At 38.8% G+C, this 19,584-nt stretch overlaps 1 protein-coding gene across 2 annotated transcripts in view; it reads right to left on the bottom strand.

Annotated features, from left to right (window-relative positions):
• PTPRR (protein tyrosine phosphatase receptor type R) overlaps nt 1-8,048 on the bottom strand; it is a 268,355-nt gene extending 260,307 nt beyond the window's left edge. The window contains exon 1 of one of the 2 annotated variants that reach the window (XM_061129965.1): nt 7,833-8,048. In XM_061129965.1, the coding sequence (XP_060985948.1) occupies nt 7,833-7,902 (70 nt within the window). In that variant the 5' untranslated portion in view covers nt 7,903-8,048. The remainder of the gene's footprint in view (nt 1-7,832) is intronic. The other variant, XM_061129956.1, reaches the window with a different exon arrangement.
• Between the last annotated feature and the right edge of the window lie 11,536 nt (nt 8,049-19,584).

Raw genomic sequence — 19,584 nt, 5'->3', positions numbered from 1 at the left:
TTATCACTAATAATAATGGCAATAAATGAGTTTTTGATGTGTGACCCCATCATCTCAGAAGAAGTGACTTTTTATTATTCATCAGCCACTCTCCATTCTTCAAGTAAAAGCATGGCTCCCAAGAAGGTGTAATAAAGACTTTATCTATACATAAAAAAGAGAAAAATTGTATAAAACCATCCAAATACTCAGAAATGTTCTGTGATGGTTAGTTTGGATTTTGGTAGGGGGAGTAAAGGAAGGCTGGATTATTTTTTATTTCTGCTTATTGAACCCACTGCCTCAAACTCCCACCTGATTTTAAATGTGTAGGTGGCTCATGTTTGTTATTTCAAGATAGCTGATCAGTAATCAGAGTTAGGGATTCTGGGTCCATTCTTTAATGCACAGCTATCATGTTATGTATCTTGTCTAATTCTTTTATCTCTCTAAAATAAACACATTCATCTCACTCCCATCTTGAAGTAGTACTAGAAAATCATATAGGGATGTCTATCCATCTAGGAGGAGTTCAACACACAACACCACTAGAGTAAGCATCATGCTCACAGAACACAAACTTATCTTAAACAGAATATGTTTAAATGAAAGCTATTCTGTCCCATTTCCACTGCTTTGTAACCAGTAAATATACATTGGATTGAAAGGGCAGTAGTAAAGTCAATTGTACTCGTTATGATCATGAAAAATGAGATATAATCTCTTTGTAAATATAAATTAATCAAAATTTATTTTTCCAAATTCATCCTGAATATATTTATTGAATGCAACATTTACTGATGGTATACTAGATAACAAGCACAGTTCTATTAATACGTTATTAGTATACAGAGATAAAAGCTACAATTCTCTTATTGTCCTCAAAAAAAAAAACTCAGGTTAAAGGTGAGTTAATAGTTAATACTAATAGTTAATAATAATAAAGGTTAATAGTGAAATACACAGGCCTCAAAGGAAAACTTGGGAAAGCTACTTGGATGAGATGGGATTCAAGGAAGGGTTCTCAAAGGAGGCAATGCTCAACTATGATTTAAAGTTGGAGAAAAATTATCTAGAAAACAAAGCTGAGCTGGATACTTCAGATAAACAGAACAGTATGTGAAAAGGATGAGAGGCCTGGCAAACCAATGAAATTTGCTTTTAGTATGATAACAGTGGGCAAAGCAGAACATGATGATAGGAAATAAGGATGGAGTTGGGAAATACCTGAGAGTAAAAGACTTCCCCATGCTAATGAGTTTGAGTTTACCCTAAGAGAAAAGGAGATGGCTGTATTAGAGAGTACAAAGTGAGAATGTGATCGAGTATGCTTTTTTTCAGTTTTACCTCCAACATGATTATGAAGGACGAATTTGATGGTAGGTTATTGTAAGATACTATATGAGAAATAAGGACCTATCCCAAGGCAGTGATGTGGGCATGAAAAGTGGAGAAGAGGTGGTGAGAACACCTGGTAACTTTTTGGCTGAAAACAGCAAAGGTAGGGTACAAGATGAGCAATTAATTCCAGGCTTGGGTGACTGTGGGGGACTCTCATGTTATTCACAACGATAGAATATATAGAAATAAAAGCGGTTGTTATGGGAAGTGCTGAGCATTAACAGCCAGATTCCTGATACTTGTGGGATCGCCAATGACTCCTAGGTAATTGTAGGGATAGGACTGGAGAGCAGGAGAAATATCTGAGATAGAAATATGGATTTCAACTTTGCTGAATATAAACATCCACAGAGAAAGTATACCGGGATAAGAGAGGGAAAAAGACCTAGGACACATAAATTCTACAGAGCACTAACCTATGAAAGAATGCTCAGAGAAAGACCTAAAAGTGCAACTGAGAAATGACTAGTTAGATAAGAGAGAAGCCATTGAGGAAACCAGTGGCTATCCATGGGAATCAATGAGAAGAATTTTTCAAAATTAGAGTTAATCTAATCTCAATATTCATTGATAAGGAAAAGATGAAAGACCACCTTAACTATGTTGAACCATGATTAGACTTGGGGAATTGGCTGTATGACGCAGGGAACTCAAACTGGGGCTCTGTAACAACCTAGAGGGGTGGGATAGGGAAGATGGGAAGGAGGAAGGGGACACATATTTATCTATGACTTATTCATGTTGATGTTTGGCTGAAACCAACACAATCCTGTAGAGCAATTATCGTTCAATAAAAAAATAAATAAATTTAAAATTAAGAAAAAAAGATTAGAGTTGGTAGAAAAATGGATGAGAAACAGAGAAGTCTGAATGATGGATAATACATTCATCATTATTTGGGTTGTGGATAATACAACCCAGAATTTTCATAAGGTGCTAGTCAGGGTGTGATTTCCAATAGAATAAGCAATCTCCAGGGTTCTAGGAATGTGTGGTCTCAAATATACACATATCTATCTTCTTAAATGCTAAAGATGCAGACATTACCATAGTCATTCCCACAGGTATAAAGCACTTTACAAAGAATTAAAAATACAGCCAACCAACAAGGCATTTGGGCTCTTATAGCATCTGGCAATCAGTTGGGAGGACTTTGCCACTGAGTTCATCGATAGCTAAAGCTCATCCCCAGTTGCTCTTCATTTCCCAAAGTAGCAAAGTCTGCTTGAGATTGTATGTCCCCTGGGTATGTGAGACTTCTGGGAAGCAACTTAATTTTTGGGTAAATAAGCTCTGCTGAAATCTATTCTGGAAGTGACTCAGCTTACTAGGTGCCTTGCATGAGTGCCAAGAAGAAATTAAATGCAAAAAGAAGAGACTAGAAATATTACTGTGTTGTTTTTATGTATTCAATGTATTTTTCTAATCTTTAGCAGCTTTTATGCCAGGCGCTGCTCCTCTCCCAGTGCTAGGATGGGCAGGATCTGCTATAGAAATAGCAGTAAACAAAATAGACAAATACCTGATAGCACTTAGGAAAAGTGAAGTGAAACGTGCTCAGTTGTGTCTACTCTTTGTGACCCCATGAACTATACAGTCCATGGAATTCTCTAGGCCAGAATACTGAAGTAGCCTTTCCCTTCTCCAGTGAATCTTCCTACCCCAGGGATTGAACCCAGGTCTCCTGCATTGCAGGCAGATTATTTACCAGCGGAGCCACAAGGTAAGCCCAGGAATACTGGAGTGGGTAGCCTATCCCTTCTCCAGCGGATCTTCCTGACCCAGGAATTGAACCTGAGTCTCCTGCATTGCAGGTGGATTCTTTACCCACTGAGCTATCAGGGGTTATATGTGGAATCTAAAATAGGACACAAATGAACACATCTAGGAAACAGAAACAGACATAGAGAACAGATCTGTGGTTGCCAAGGGGGAGGGGATGTGGGGGAAAGGATTGAGAGCTTGAAATTAGGAGATGCAAACTAGTATGTACAGAATGGAGAAACAACAAGATCCTACTATATAGCACAGGGCACTATAACTATATATATTAAATATCCTGTGATAAACCAGAAAGGAAAGAATATGAAAAAGAATATCCGTATGAGTTACTGAGTAACTTTGCCGTACAGCAGAAAATAACATACCATTGTAAATCAACTATACTTTGATAAAATTAATAATAAAAATAAATTAGGGAAAGGTATTGGAAGAATTGAGGGGTGATGAAATATTAATTAGGATAGTCAATGACAACTTCACTGAGAAAGTAATCTTTGAACAAAGACCGAAAATTGAGGGATTAAGCCATGGAAATATGGAGAAAGGATAGTTCGGGCAAAGAAATAAATAAAACTTGTTGGGGGGAATGGGCAAGAACTTGGTGTCTTCTTGGATTAGGGAGGAGACCATTGTAGCTGGAGAGAGACAAAAGAGAGGAAAGCAGAGAGATATCAGGGAGGTAATGTGGGAGAGAATAGAGCAGACCCCTGGCCAGTGTAAGAACTATGTCGAGTGAAAGACTGATTCTGGGACTCTAAGGGACTCTTCATTGGGAAAAGATATCTTAAAATATTATTTTCCTATCTGTCTACCCTTTCTTTTTAAAAAATATTTTATTTATTTATTTTGGCTGCATTGGGTCTTAGCTGCAGCACGGGGGCTCTAGAGTGCAAAGGCTTCAATAGCTGGGGTGCCTGGCTTACTTGCTTCACAGCATGTGGAATCTGGCTTACTTGCTTCACAGCATGTGGAATCTCAGTTCCCCAACCGGGGATCGAACCCATGTCCACTGTATTGCAAGGCAGATTCCTAACCACTGGACCACCAGGGAAGTTCCTACCCTTTCTTTTGAGGATGATGTTTCTGCCAGTGACTTCCCTGATCCTTTTAGTTCCATCACAGGAACTCTTACTTCTCAAAGACTAGGGAAACTGACTAGGCACTTCTCTGAGAATGAAGAAGCATCATCAGAATATACATGCAAGGCAGTCTCTGTGCCATCCAAAAAGCAGGTAGTAAGAACCATATAGAAGTTTGAAAGAACCATTTCCAGAGCTTGAAGAGAGAGTAATGCATTGAAATCAACTTGTGTTTTTTTAGCAAGACATTCACTAGGAAAAAGAAAGCTTTCCCGTGAGAATCTTCAAGATACCCCAAAACATTTACTCCTTTGTAACTAAAATATTATCAATAAATATCATCTCCCATAGTTCTTTGGGCAAAGAAAGAGAAGAAACACTGAAGAAAATAAGCTATCTGTGGCTCTTCCACGTAATTATTTTACCATCCATATCATTGAGTAGCTTGTAGTTGCCTTCTTGGATATTCCTGAAGTGGTCTTTTCTGGTGAAGTTGATACATTATGTTGCTTCACAGAGGCTAAGGAATGAGGACAGTTAGGGAAAAAGAATCTGGCACCATTATCTCAATGGTGGCCTCCCAAAGAGTGTAGGATTTTATATAGAGTGTAATCACAGGCCTGGAAACATGGGGTTTTTACCCTGACTATACTGTTAACCAGTACTTTAAAGTAATAATATCTACTTTTTACTGAATCATAGTTTTCTCACCTGTATAGTAAGCAGCTGGATGAACAATAACTATCACTTTTTCTGTTAAGAATGTCTACAAACATCAGCTGCCATGGATAGAGTTGAGTCCAAGTTCTCTGACAAACGCCATGCTCAGTAATTCATTAGAGTTATCTTACTAGAGATTCTAATTACACAGCATTGTACCCCTCTTCCTCTTTTTGCTCCCATAGACACTGCAAACAGATCTCAATACTTTTCCTTGTTAAGTCATCAGAACTCAGGGTTGGTCAGAATTCTTTTTTTTTTTTTTTTGTATAGTGACTCAGGGGATCATGACCAAACAGTTGGAGAGGGCACTCAAGGTGAAAACAGTTTGCTACTTTACCATTAGGAGAATGACTATGGAAGTTAACAGTTTCTAGTATAGCTACGAAGAGCACTCACATCTTGGCAGCCAGTTTCTCCCATCCTGAAAGAGGTCTAACCTATCATCAGTTCTGCCAGCATAAAGTAGTGGCTGGTACCCTGGGCACAACCAAAACGGATCAATTAGCTTTTCAGACAAAGAGGCTTGACTACATAGAATTCATTCTCCTTCTTTATAAAGCCCACTTTCCTCCAGAGAGGAGAACCTTCTGTAAGAGAAGCCAAATGAGACATTCAACAAGTGGAGACTATCACTGACTTCTTGATCTTTGTCCTTCCACTCACTCACTTTTTTATTACCCAAATCTACAGGAGCTGAGATCAAGAAAGCTGATTCATCTCAGTTCTAATGAAAAGTCCTAACAATGTTATTTAGATAACTGTGATGAATTTTAATCTGATGACAGCTTGTGACCCACAAACTGCTGTTTAAATTAAAATGCATTCAAAATGAAACTGGCAAGACAACCACAATATTAAACTTGCAATCTGCTGTGAAAAAAACACCTATCAAAAGCACTACATTAAAAATATGAATGTAATTAATTTCTATATGGCAAATTGCAACTGAAATCTGGAGATAGCCTTCAATGCCTTGTGACTAAATTCAATTGATTAATCATCTCCCCTTTTTTTTTTTTTTTCAAATTAAGAAGTCAAAGTAGAGTTGGATTGGTTTGTCTTGGTAATACACCCTTTGGCAGAGCTCCAGGTATAATCTAGGTCTACAGACTTCTAGGTTTCTCTTTTGATGAACGAAAGTCCTCTATTTCCTCATCCCAAATGTTCATCTACCACAAATTTATAAATGTTTTCCACCTGCTTAGTTTTAAGGTTATTTATAGCTTTTAAGCGATAATTACTCAAGATACATTAAATGTTATCTTTAGAAATCTTATACATTAGTTTTAAAAATAACAATAATATTTTTCATAGATCAGTTCAAATCATTCCTAAACTTGATAGGAACTGAAGATTTTTTTGGTAATAGCTATTTGTCTCAGGGCTATAATAAAACAATAATGTAGATAAAATTCAACCCAATGTGTATGTTTTCATCTCATATTTCGACATTAAAGAATTGTATGCAGTAATAAAAGGATTTACTACAACTGTTTGCAAATAATTTAATGACCACGTCACAGCTACATCCTAGTTTTCAAAGTGCCAAAGAACTACTGAAAATTCCACAATATAACATCATAATTATAACAGTTAACATGGGTACTTAATTATAGTCTGAATGTTCCTATACATTACTTGTTCAAGAGATTCACCATACATTAAAATAGAATTAGCTAGAAATAAGAAAGTACCATTTTTCACTCTCACTATTGCCTACACAGAAAAGGGCTCACCCACACTCTTTTTAAAAGATACCCCCAAATTGCAATTTTGCATCCATTATCTTTATGCACTATCTCCTGACTGTATTATATACTCAATAAAATATTGCTTGGAAAAATGAATGAATACGTGTGATTGGATGACAGGCAAACTCGGGGAAAATACCTGGTCTTTGATTGCTATAGGGATACTGCATGGACAACTGCTGTCGCAGTAGGGCTCCTAAAATCTCTCTGCCATATTTTATTTTGGTTCATGTGTGTGTAAAAATGATAAAGGATTCAGTCCAGCAAGTCCCTGCATCAGATCGAGGCTGCATGTATCAAAAAAGCAGGGTCTATAGCGACATTTTATGTAAAATTCCCCAGGTACTTCTTAAGGTTTGCTTCCAAACGAAACCTGATACTGGTTCTGATATCAACTGTATTTATATTTGGGAACCGGTCTAACTGTCATTCCTTTCTATACCTCATCAAACCCGTCCCAGGGGACAGTGCCTACCCTGCGGTTGTCAGCTTTGAAACTGTGATTGGTTTTCTGTCTGGTGCCCTCGGAACCTGACCATGATGCTGAAAGAGACGAGAAGGTCCTATTTTAAAGCTTTCGTCCGTCTTATTGGTTTAGAAAATTCGACTGACAAGAGCTGGGGCCAAAGGAGCCTGGAGCGGCATCGTTCATGGGAATCGTGTATTTCGATCTTTGGGGCAGAGATGTGGTCCATCAGGTTACAGCCAATGGATCCCTGTGAACTCTCGCTAAACCGAGAGACCTTACGGAAGTAGTCGCTGCAGTAGAAAATACTACATCCAGTAGGGAGTCTTGTCTGCCTCCTGAAAAACGGGCAGTCAAGTGTGGAGCTTAGAAACAAAACCTGGGATTCTAGATGGAGGGGATGGGTGGAGGAAGCAAACCTGTATTCGCATTGAAAATGTTCATACGAGGTCAGGAACAATCAAGGGCTGATTTTAGCTTAAGTTTTCGGCCTCAGTCTTCCAACAGGTGCAGGACTCCCTCGCCCCTACCGGGTCAGCACTGTCCTGCTTTGCCTTTCTAGGGGTTTCCTCGCGAAGCCAGCTTTCCCCAGAGTCCTGGAGCATGTGCAGTCTCCCAGCGCATCCACAGCTCTGCCGGGCAGCCCCTTACCTGCAGCGTGAAGACTAAGAAGCAGGCACAGCGCAGGGAAGCCGACCGCTCTCCGCATAGCGCTTTGCATTGAGCGGCGGAGGAGCAACTCCGCCACGACCCCACTTCAGGCAAAGTGGTGTTGGAAAGAGCCCCCGCCGAGAGTCCTCTGGTCTCCCGGAGGCGTTGGCAGGTCCCGGGCTGGGGCTGGCGGAGCGCTGTGTGGCGCGAACAGAAGCCAGCCCCAGCTTCGCCACCTTAAGAGAGGAGGGGAGAGAGAGGAGTGGGAGGCGGCGGCAAGCCGGCGGCGCTGGGCGGGGGCCGAGATCACGGGGAGCCGCCGCCGCTCGGCCTTCTGGAAGCTCCGCAGCCGCTGGGGGGACGTGGCGGGGAGGCGGAGGCGGGGGGAGCCAGCCCCGGAGCCCGCGGCCGGAGCCGTGCGAGCAGCAGCCCCGCCGCGCCGCGGCCACTGAGCATGCCCGGGGCTGGCCCTCGCGCCGCACGCACGGAGTTTCAAAGTGGAATTCCACTCCTCCGGGTCTTAGCGGCGGCTGCGGGGGGAGCCGGCTGCGCGGCGCGGCGGGGGTGTGGGGGAAGCATGCTGAGGCTGTCCTCGGGGATCCAGTATCTGTCCAAAACCTGGGAGTGGGACCAGATGAGGGCCCGACCTGAGGAACCAGAGGAGGCGGCCTAAGAAAGTGTCAACCCCCCAACTCACCCTGTCCCTTCCCCAAATCTTGGTTTACACGTGGACAGAACTCATAGATGGGAGCTGACGTTCTCTGGGCCTCCGAGTGCCAACCTCTCCAGGATGCCCATGGGAACAGAGGACAGGCGTCTTCCGTTAAGCAGGGTTGCCGGGGGAGAGGTCATGGGGCAGCCTGCTGAGTATAATTAGTGAACACGCATCCTGGGGGTGCCTTCTTTCTAACACGATTCCCTTCTCCCGTGTCTTCAGCGGGGTCCCTGTTTTTTAAACTTTCTCCAGACTCAAGCTCAAAGCCTATGACCGTAGTGACCTAAGTGAGGCCGTATTTAGAGACTAGTAGGATATATCCATGTAACAGAAAAGAAGAAGACATCTTTTTGTTTTTTGGAGATAATTATCCTTTGTCTCCATTTTACTAAGGTAAAATGTAATGGAATCGCCCCTGTAACTGGGCTCCTCCTGCCCAAGTTCGAGTCCCTAGGAAGGCTGCAGCAGTCTGTCTAATATAGGTGTTGATCCCCCTCATTGGGGACATTGAGTGTGGAAATCCTTCTGTTAGTCCAGGGGCTCATTACTCCTGCTTATGAAATCCCGTGGCCAGATTTGTCTCCCTTAATTAACCCAGGAGCTCTGATTTTTCTACCTCTGTGTCTTGGTGGGATACTGTGGCCCTTCCCAGATCATTCCCGCTTGCTTCACTGCCACGCTCAAGCTTGCAAAGGTCTAACCTTGATCTCATTTTTCCAGAAAGCCGTGGGCTAACTCCAGATTACAGTATATCTCTTCCACATGTGAATGTATACACAACCTTTGCTTAGCAACATCACATATTTTTCATTTATATTCATTCATCTTTGGTTCATCTTACAAGGCGGCTGAGGGGCCTTAAGAACGTCTGCATCTTTGTATCACTGAAATTGAATAAAGTCATTCTGGGTAAATAAGGATATGAATAAGTGCTTGTTGAATTGAGCTGCCTATCTCTTCAGTGCTTTCTTCCTGCATCCCCTGTGAACTGGGACAACTAATGGGAAACATACTACCCACAAGAGTTTCAATTAGACAGGATGTCACAGGATCTGAGCCTGGGCAGTATCATTTCCTTTATAATTTATTTCATCTCTAGCGCTGAGAGACAAGGCCAGGAACTGCACTCCACTAGTTGCAAAAAGGCGGAGAATGAAATGTATTTTAGATACCTTGTCAGGACTTCTGTGCTGAAAATTGAGCTCTATGAGGCTTTACTCTCCCCACTCCACCACTTCCCCACATGGGTGTGTTACGTACCATTTCTGTGGCATAACCGTTTCACCCCAAACCTCTCTAGGCTGCAACCTCTTTCCTTACTCCGGATTCACTTTTCCCCAGTCTTCTTCCCCAGAGCCTGTATCGGTTTCTAACGTACCAAAAGAATTGCTAATGGCATCTATCATTCATTATGTCTTTCCTTAACCCCACCCCCTTCCCACAACGGAATCCAACCTCTACAATGGCAGTTATCTTTGACAATTGTATTCACTAACGTATGCCAACTGACTAACAGTGCCTCACACAAAATAAATGCTCAAAAATAAATTAATTAAAAACAACTAGTTGATAAAATTCAATAGTGACAGTTGTTCCAGCTCTTTGGAATTCTTACCAGATATTTGAGATAACTTATTTATCTATGTTTAAAAATCAGAGGTGAAACTCTTCTCAACTAATATCAGATCCTAGAATTGCTGCAGGGCTGAGAGTCAGGGGGAGTAATTGCAGCCCAAGTACAATGGGTGTACTTCTATTATTCCTAATAAAAACAATTACCAAACTCCATAGATCTCCAAGAAGAAAATGCACATACGGTAAGGAAGCAATGTTACTGTAATGCCCTGAATCCCTTGCTTTCCCACAGATAATTCCAACATTTATTTGGGGGGGGGGATATTTAGAGTTTCAAATAATATAATTCGCTGTGACTTTGCCAACAAGCATTCAGCTAGCTATTTATTTTGCCCAGGGGTTGAGGTAGCTGAATTATTAAACTGTGCATGAAAATTCCCTTCACAGCAAAATTTCCAGTTTCTAATTCAAGATATACTACTAGAATAGTTCAGTACAGTAAAAATAACCTCAATTGAGATGTAATTTTGGTGACTAGACAGTAATTATTAATTCACTTGAAAAAGATAAAGGAGAAAAAATTTCATATTCCTTGGTGAGTTGACCTAATATATTTTCAAGAGATTTGATCCCGTGACATGTGAAGTCAGAGTATAATAAGTGAATCAGCCGATCAATGAAAAGTCAACCCCTTAGTTCTTTGAGACAGAGTCTCTGTGAGTTCACAGATGCTACTTTCCCTTGACTTGGTGATCTAACACCAGTGAAGGCAATTTGGTGTTTTAGAGAAGAGCCTCTGTTAGTAAACTACACCGTTTCAGAAAATTAGCTTCAATTTAAACAAGTTTGGAAATTACTATGCAAGAGCCAGGCAAATTATTAATAATACTGGATTACAGAGCTGTGTCCTAAAGGAAATCATTTACATTTGGAAACAGAAACAGAAAATAACTATCATGTGAAATTTTTTCACCAGAAAATGCACCATCTCTGTTTCCTATGAGGTGAGAGTCAGGAAGAATTTATACAGGAAAGAAGCCTTTCAGAACATGCCCTCAAACTGAATATAACCACTGTGAGCCTCCACATTAATATGTCTATAAATGGATGAAAACCATTCATAATGGCCGTCTTTCCCTAGGACACTTTAAAGAAATTGGGTCTACTGACTGTAAAAGTTTCTTCTTTAAATTATTTAGATTATGATTATTATTTAAATATGAGCGTTACCCTTGATTAGTGTTTCTATGTGTCAGGCTGCATTTTAAGCATATGGATTTCCCACTTAAACTTTACAATATCCCTACAAGGAGGTATTATCATCATCTCAATTTAGAGATGGTAGGGCTTCACTGGTGGCTCAGTGGTAAAGAACCCACCTGTCAATGCAGGAGACATGGGTTTGACCCCTGGGTTGGGAAGATCCCCTGGAGTAGGAAATGGCAACCCACTCCAGTATTCTCGCCTGGGAAATTCCATGGACAGAGGAGCCTGGCGGGCTACAGTCCATGGGGTTGCAAAGAATCAGGCATGACTGAGCTCACATAGACAAACATCAGAGAAGCAGCTTGCCCACACTCCAGTAGTAGGTAACCAAGCAAAAGACAAATTGGTAGAGTTAGGATGTACAATCAGATAATTTGTTACCAAACCACTACAATATACTACTTCACATATAATCAATGTAAATAGTGACAGTTGTAGTCGACTCATTAGAATTAGATCAGGGCCAGAGCAGAAGACACTGATTCTAGCCCTGGCAGTAAAGCTCTGTAGTGAGAAACACCCATTGGAGATTGTCTCCAAAAGGATGAAGCAATGCTGTGGCAGCGGACTGTAAGGTCTAGCATCTAGTGAACAAAGACAGACAACACACACCATCATGCTTAGAAGAACTTGTAAGAAGTATGCTTACAGTAAAGTAGAGCAGGAGAGAGCTTATCTCTCCTTGGAGGGTGGAAGTGGAGGCAAGGATGCATAGCAGGCAAGAAACTATTAGTGGAAAACAATAAATGAGCTGAGTCTCACTGGATAAATAAGTTCTAATTGTTCTATGTGGAGAGGTTGTGGGATTGTGTTAGCCGGGAAAAGAGACATGAAAGAGTGAAATGAATTCAAGGAACTTCTGAACGTGTACAGGAGAAACCAGCGACAATGACCAACACGTTATTGAGATCTGTAATGTGTTTACCCTGCCCCATGCTATATAGTAATTTTGTCGGTCACAAAGTTCGTTTCCTTTGCCTGAGAGATATCTATAGATGAGAGGGGAAAAGAAGAGTAATAATTTATTTCTACAAATTAAAGGACTGGAGGTGAATTAAGCTATATTCAGAGTAGAATGGCTCAGAGAGAAGGAAGTAGAAATTTTAGGGCAAAGGTACATTCAGATGAATGGCTTCACCATTAATTTTTAGAAATAGTTTTCCAATTATGAAAAAAGCAGAACAATCTACCCTTCTGTGTAAGCACACAGTGAAGAAAATAGTGAGATAGAAAGGACACCAGGAATGAAGACTAAATGACTAAAATTTACAAAATATATATTTTCACATTCTCACAAGAGCTCTGGGAGGTGTTATTCTCCTTTTTGAGGAAAGAAGAAACTAAAACTCAGTAAGACTAGTCATTTGCCCATGGTCATCCAGCTAGTAAGTGATATGGCTGGGATTAAAATTCAGGACTGGTGACCCTAGTACCAGGCTTTAACAACTCTGTTGTACTGATTCCCTGATTAATGGAAAGAATTAACTTTAAGACTTAAATGGAAAATGTAGTGTTTTGAAGGGGTTTCCCTGGTGGCTCAGATGGTAAAGAATCTGCTTGTAATACAGGGGACTTGGGTTGATCCCTGAGTTGGGAACATCTCAAGAAACAGACTTCATCAAGAGGATTAATGACAATTAAATTTTACAACTTAACAGAGCTCTAGTTTTTTTGAGTTTTAGCTATTTCAAGTGTTTGCTACACATACACACACACATATACAATTACATAAAGATAGCAATATGCTAAGAAAAAATTAGAGACCCAAAATAAGATATATAGTCTTCTTTAGCTGTCTTAGTATAATTTGGGCTACCCTTGAGGCTCAGCTGGTAAAGAATCTGCCTGCAATGGGGAGACCTGAGTTTGATCCCTGGGTTGGGAAGATTCCCCTGGAGGAGGGAATGGCTACCCACTCTAGTATAACACAAAATATTGCAGTAGAAAGTTAATAAGTACCAATAGATTCTGCTATTGGTTCATCATTAAAATTTGATTCAGGATGAGGTATAAGCTTTCCTGGGAGCTAGCCGTTGGTACCAGTGTATTATGCTGTCATCTACTCTGGCACTGCAAAGGTCAGATTCAGCCAAGATGTCAGTCATAGATTTATAAACTGCTGACTCTCTGCATTAACTCTCTGTCCATCCCTAGACACTAATCAGGATGCACTTACCCCATCCATCATACCGAGCAGCACATAGATGTGAGAACCCCCAGTGTCAGCTTAGACCAGCTACTTGGGGCCAGTCAAATACATTTTCTACATTGTTTGATCATTCTTTAAGATTTCCTTGAATGAGGCCATTTTGGAACAATTCATTCACCCAAAAGCCCAAGACACTAAGAAGATTCAAGGAATGTAGCTATGGCTTGGTTAGATCATTTAATCCGACTCCATTCCTGTTAATCATTTTCTCCCATAACCGTAAAATGATATGAAAGAATATCTTCCAAAGATGGGCCTCCATGTCTTTCTCATTGATTGCTCCCTCTTAGAAATGAAAAGCCATGGTTCTCTCTGTCTTATAGTTCCTTATTCCCTCATTCTTGCAGTTGTATGCTTACAGAAGAGAAGATGATAATTTATCAGTCTAAGATTTAGTGTTGAGAAACATTTTTAGATTAAAACATTCCTTTGTAAAAAACCTACACCTCCACACATGGAGGGGAGAATTAGAGGGAAGTTTAGTAAAAATGACTCTAATATGACCATAAGTGTCCTCAAATAACCAAGCAGTCAGTCACCTGTCCATGGCCATGATTTTGACTTATTCAACAGAATCCAAGTGTGCCAAGACAACACTAGCATCATTGCTCAGTGAATACATTAGGAAACAGTATTTGAAGTCACGTTACAATGGGATGGGCTACATCACATTCATTTCCCAAACAGTGAAATAATCTGCTGATATTTCATTGATACATCATTTGACTTCAAATAATTTAAAGAAAACACACGTTGAGAACCTGTGATGATCCAGCAGGTGTTTTTATTTCTTAGGATGTATCATTAAGCCCCAAAGACAAAGATTCCTGCCCTCAAGATGCTTACATTCTAGGAGGAAGAATTACACATTTAACAGTAAATATAAGAAAGAAGTAAATTATATAATATGGTGAAAGTTGATAAGTGCTTCAGGGAAAGGAAAATGTAGATTGAAGTATGGGAAATTAGGAGAGTGAGGGTGGGGTCAAAATGAGTGAAAGGAGTTTACCAAATTAATAGGATATTCAAGATAAGCCACAAGGTGAAACTGAGCAAAGAGACTTGAAGTTGGTGAAAGTGTTATCAAAACAGATACCTGGTTAAAGAACTTTCCAGGAGGAGGGACCAGTGAAAGGCTCTTGTAATTCCATAGATATCTTAACCAACCTGGAAAACCACACTGTTTAATGACAGTGTCAAAAAAATTTTCCAGCATGCCTTTAAATGTACTATGTATGTAAAGAGAAATACAGTAAGAAAAATGCAAAATTAAACTAAATGAAAATTTCTCCATAAGAATTTTTAAATTAATTCTAGTTGCATTGATTTCAAATTACAGTAATACAACTCTTCAAATAACAAAAACTCAAGAGACTGCAACTACCCAATGGACATAATCATATGAAATTCCACTCTTTATTTCATGCTATTAGTGTAAAATAAACATCTTGTTAATTAGAAATGTGGGTGCATATGCTGATTATTTATCCTAAGAGAATGACTTAGAGAAAAAAATTTGTGGACTACCCTTATATTAAACTACCAACAAAAGAATCAATCCAATGTATTATGGATGAGAAATCTAAGCAGAAAAAAAAAGAGAAAAATACCCTAGCAAGCATTTTTGTGTTCTCAGCTTCTTCCTTGGCAAATGGTATCAAAATACTTGAGCTAAATACTATCCAAATGCTGGAGAATAAAAATTTTGCAAATGTTCTGTTTCTTAGAGTAGCTTAATTTTGATTTTTTGTTGTTTGGGGATAGAATAGAAGGTAACCTCACTTTACATTTTAATAAAATACTTTTTTCATTCAAGTCCATATGACAAGGGCTCATCCAAATACTACTTCGTGGTCAATACAAAAGGAGAAAAATATAAATAAACTCTCTTGAAAGAAGTCATCTGGATCCTCTGATCTTAGAAGTACTCTGCTTTAGAAAAGAAAGTAAATAATCTAGCTTAGACTTTGACTGCAGAACTTAAACCAAATTTTATATTTGATCTGTTCTAAATTGATAGTCACAAAGATTGAAAAGTATACTCCTTTCAAAACCAAATTCAGTAACAGATGTGCTGTGATCAGGCGCTCAATTGTGTCCGACTCTTTGAGACCCCATGACTGTACCCTGCCAGTCTCCTCTGTCAATGGGATTCTCCAGGCAAAAATACTGGGATGGGGTGCCGTTTCCTCCTCCAGAGGATCTTCCTGACCCAGAATTTGAACTTGCATCTCTTGTGTCTCTTGTATTGGCAGGTGGATTCTTTTCTGCTGGTGCCACCTGGGAAGCCCTCAGTGACAAATGTGGAAATAAAACTAAATTTATCTTTGAATTAGCTATAATTAGATAGCACTGTAACTTTAACACACTATTTGTAGCAAGTGGGCAAAAACAGATGCTATATTTCTGAAATTTACCAAATTTCTGAAACTGCCAAATTTCTGAAATTTATTTAAATTTAAATCAAGTTTAAATTAATTGTCTTTAGAGTCGAATATTCTAAATTATGAAAGTAAAAGCATCCATTGAACAATAGACAATACAGAAAGAAAGAAAAATGTGTAGTCATGGATTCCATTAAGTAGTGATAAACAGAGGTAACATTTTGGTACAAAGACTTCCCTTCCACTCCCACCCTGGGGAAATATGAGTTTATGCATCCATGTGTTTATAATTATTACTAACTTTAACAAAATTTCTACCTTAGTAACATCAAACTATGGATTTGGACACTGTTTTTTCCCTAATCGTATTGTGGGAGCATATTGTCATGTCATTATTTTTAATTGTTGCATAGCATTGCACTATGACGTTCCATTTTTGACTTCTCAGTTTTTAGAGTTCTTCCTCAATTATTGTGAGCTGCTTTAGAGAGTAAGAAATGATACTTGCTTAACCTGTAAAATATCTGGAAGCATGTACAGGAGATTGAAAGTTATAATACTTTTAACATAGCCATGGCAGTTCTAGCACTGATGAAGCCACTGCCCCAGGAAATTCTAAATTCTAAAAAAGGAAATTCTAAATTCTAAAAAAGGAAATTATAAAGTGTCAAAACCAGGTGTCAGGAATGGGACATCATAGACTGAGAGTCCTATCTCAACCCCTAACAAATTAGGAAGAATTGAAACGTGTACATTCCAATCAGACTGCTGCCTTTCCTAAGAATGATGAATAAAGCAGGAGATGATTGAGCAGTATTTGTTCCTTTTTTCATTATCCCTGGATAACTCAATCAACTGACACTGAAATTATCACCACAAAAAGTACTATGGGGTAAAAAGGCCTGTAAAGTGAATTGTATAAATAGGAGCTATAAGTAATTGCGTATTTCCTTTCTTTTAAAAAATATTATTTTTGCTTCTGGTTTCTTTTAAAAATTTTAACAGTATAGCTACCTTCTCATGCTTATTACCTTCCTGCACAAATGTGATGATGCTCATGATTTTGTAGTTCCTAGTCAGAGCTTTAAATGTACTGTAGTATCCATAAACTATATGCAGCATTTTTTAAATTTTAATGTTTACTAACTGGCATTGTATTCTATACTGCTCATGGAGTTCTCGAGGCAAGAATACTGAAGTGGTTTGCCATTACCTTCTCCAGTGGATCACATTTTGTCAGAACTATACTCTGTCAGAATTATATTGAATATTTTGGCAGAATTAAATTCTATAAAGCTAAATTGTTTGCATTTTTCCCTCTATTAAAAATTAGTTTTAAAAAATGTTTCAATAAATCTTTGCACATGTTTTTCAAGCATGTTTACCATAGTTTCTCTAAGACACACACATAGAAGTTAAATTGCTCACGTATAGGCTATCACTATGTAGTGTTGATAGTAATTTGCATTCACAACAGCAATGTATGAGAATCAATTTTGCTATAGCCACAATTTTGCTATACCCACACATAAGTGTCATACTTTCCAAACCAAATCAACACATATTAAATAATATCTCATTTTTAAAACATCTTTTCTTGGCAGTTAGCACTACAATTTTATTATTCATTTTTTGTTTGTCCCCTCTTTTAATGTTTCTCTAAGCCTCTTTCCCTTCTTCCTTCTGGATTACTGAACTATTTTTAATATTCTATTTAAATTTTTAAAAATTTAAACAATTAAAAAAAATTTTAAATTCCTTTTAAATTTACCTATTGGCCTTTTAGAATTTCCCTGGTGGCTCAGTGTTAAAGAATCCACAATGCAGGAGACATGGGTTTAATCCCTGGGTCAAGAAGATCCCCTAGAGAAGGAAATGGCAACCCACTCCAGTATTCTTGTCTGGGAAATCCCATGGACAGAGGAGGCTGGCAGACTACAGTCCATAGGGTCACAAAGAGTTGGACATGACTTAGCAACTCAACAACAGCATTGGCCTTTTGGCTAACTCTCTTTGTATCATTTCTTCAATAGTTGTTCTAAATAGTAAAATGCACATACCTTCCATTCACAACCTACTTAGAGTTATTATTCTGCTGCTATTTTAAGTAAAGAAGAAGATTTATATTCATATAGGTTCCTTGGACCTGCCCTTCTAATTCTCATATATATTACTTTTATATACATTGAAACCCATTATAAACATGATAATTTTTGCTTTTAACAGTAATACATGTTTTAAAGATCTTAAAAAATATAGTCCTTTATATTTACCCAGATACATACCATTTATCCTGCTTACTGATGTTTAATTGGTGTACAAAAAACTGCTCATGGTTAATCTTCTAACTAATGTGGTTTTTTTTTTTCCTTGCTTTCAAGATTATTTTCTTTACTTTTGAATTTCAGCAGTGATGTGTGTTGGCAAAGGTTTTTTCTTTTGTTTTAGTTTATAATATTTGGAGACAGTGAGCTTCTTGAATCTATATAATTTTGCCCACATTTGGGGAAAATCTAGCTTTTATTTCTTAATACACATTTTCTGCAGCCATTTTCTCTCTTTCTGTGATTCCAATTATATGATATTAGTACTTTTGATTTTGACCCACATTTCCCTGATAGAGAATCCATCTGATACAGAATCAGCTGGAAAAGAATCCTCCTGCAATGCCAGAGACCTGGCTCGATCCCTGGATTGGGAAGATCCCCTGGAGAAGGGAACGGCTACCTACTCCATTATTCTGGCCTGGAGAATTCCATGGACTGTTTAGTCCATGGGATCACAAAGAGTTGGGTACAACTGAGCGACTTTCACTTTCCCTGAAGTTCTGCTCATATTTTTTTCTCTCAGCTCTTTAGATTATATCTGTTTTTATACTGTAATTTTATAGCAGCAAACTCCACTCACTAGTTCTTTGTTCCAGAAGAACTGCATGTTTCTTAACAGAGTTCATGATGCCCTCTTTGCTAACTGCCACAAAAATGAGTAGTTTATGCTGTCTATGCCATTCTCTTCAAAATGTCACCTCTCCTTAACAATATACCTGGCTTTATCTTCTCTTCAGTGCTGTAAGTTCATCTTCTTTTGCATCTTTTTTCACTGTTAATAGTATCTGTGAGAACAGTGGTCCAGTAACACCTGGATCAAACCAGAAGCATAACTCAGAATCTTTACATTGTTTATTTATGACAGTCCTTCAGTGGTTCTAAATACATGTAGAAATCTCTCACTTTTCAACTCATTGTCTTACTCAAGGTTTATTATTTGTCTATATTGGAAATTAAAGCCCAGCTGCAGAATAGAATAACTCTCCTAATCTTCCTCCGACTCCGTACCACCATATCCACCATCATTCCAAACTTCTCTCCCCATGTCAAGTTGTGTTTAGTACCTTGACTTCCATTTCCCCATTGAGTTTTGTTCTTTACAGATACTTCTTTCTTTATTTTAAACTTGGCAGTACTTTAAATTTATTTGTCACAGTTTTTTCATCACTTCCAGGCATTTTCTAACAGAAGGGTTAGGAAGAAGTTAGTTTAATCAATCATTCTGTCAGAATGAGAACATGATCTTTGTCTTCTACCTTATAAAGCAGATATCTTA

This window comes from Dama dama, chromosome 3 (genome assembly GCF_033118175.1).
Source record: "Dama dama isolate Ldn47 chromosome 3, ASM3311817v1, whole genome shotgun sequence".
NCBI classification, from domain to species: Eukaryota; Metazoa; Chordata; class Mammalia; order Artiodactyla; family Cervidae; genus Dama; species Dama dama.
This window is presented reverse-complemented; position numbering and strand designations above follow the sequence as displayed.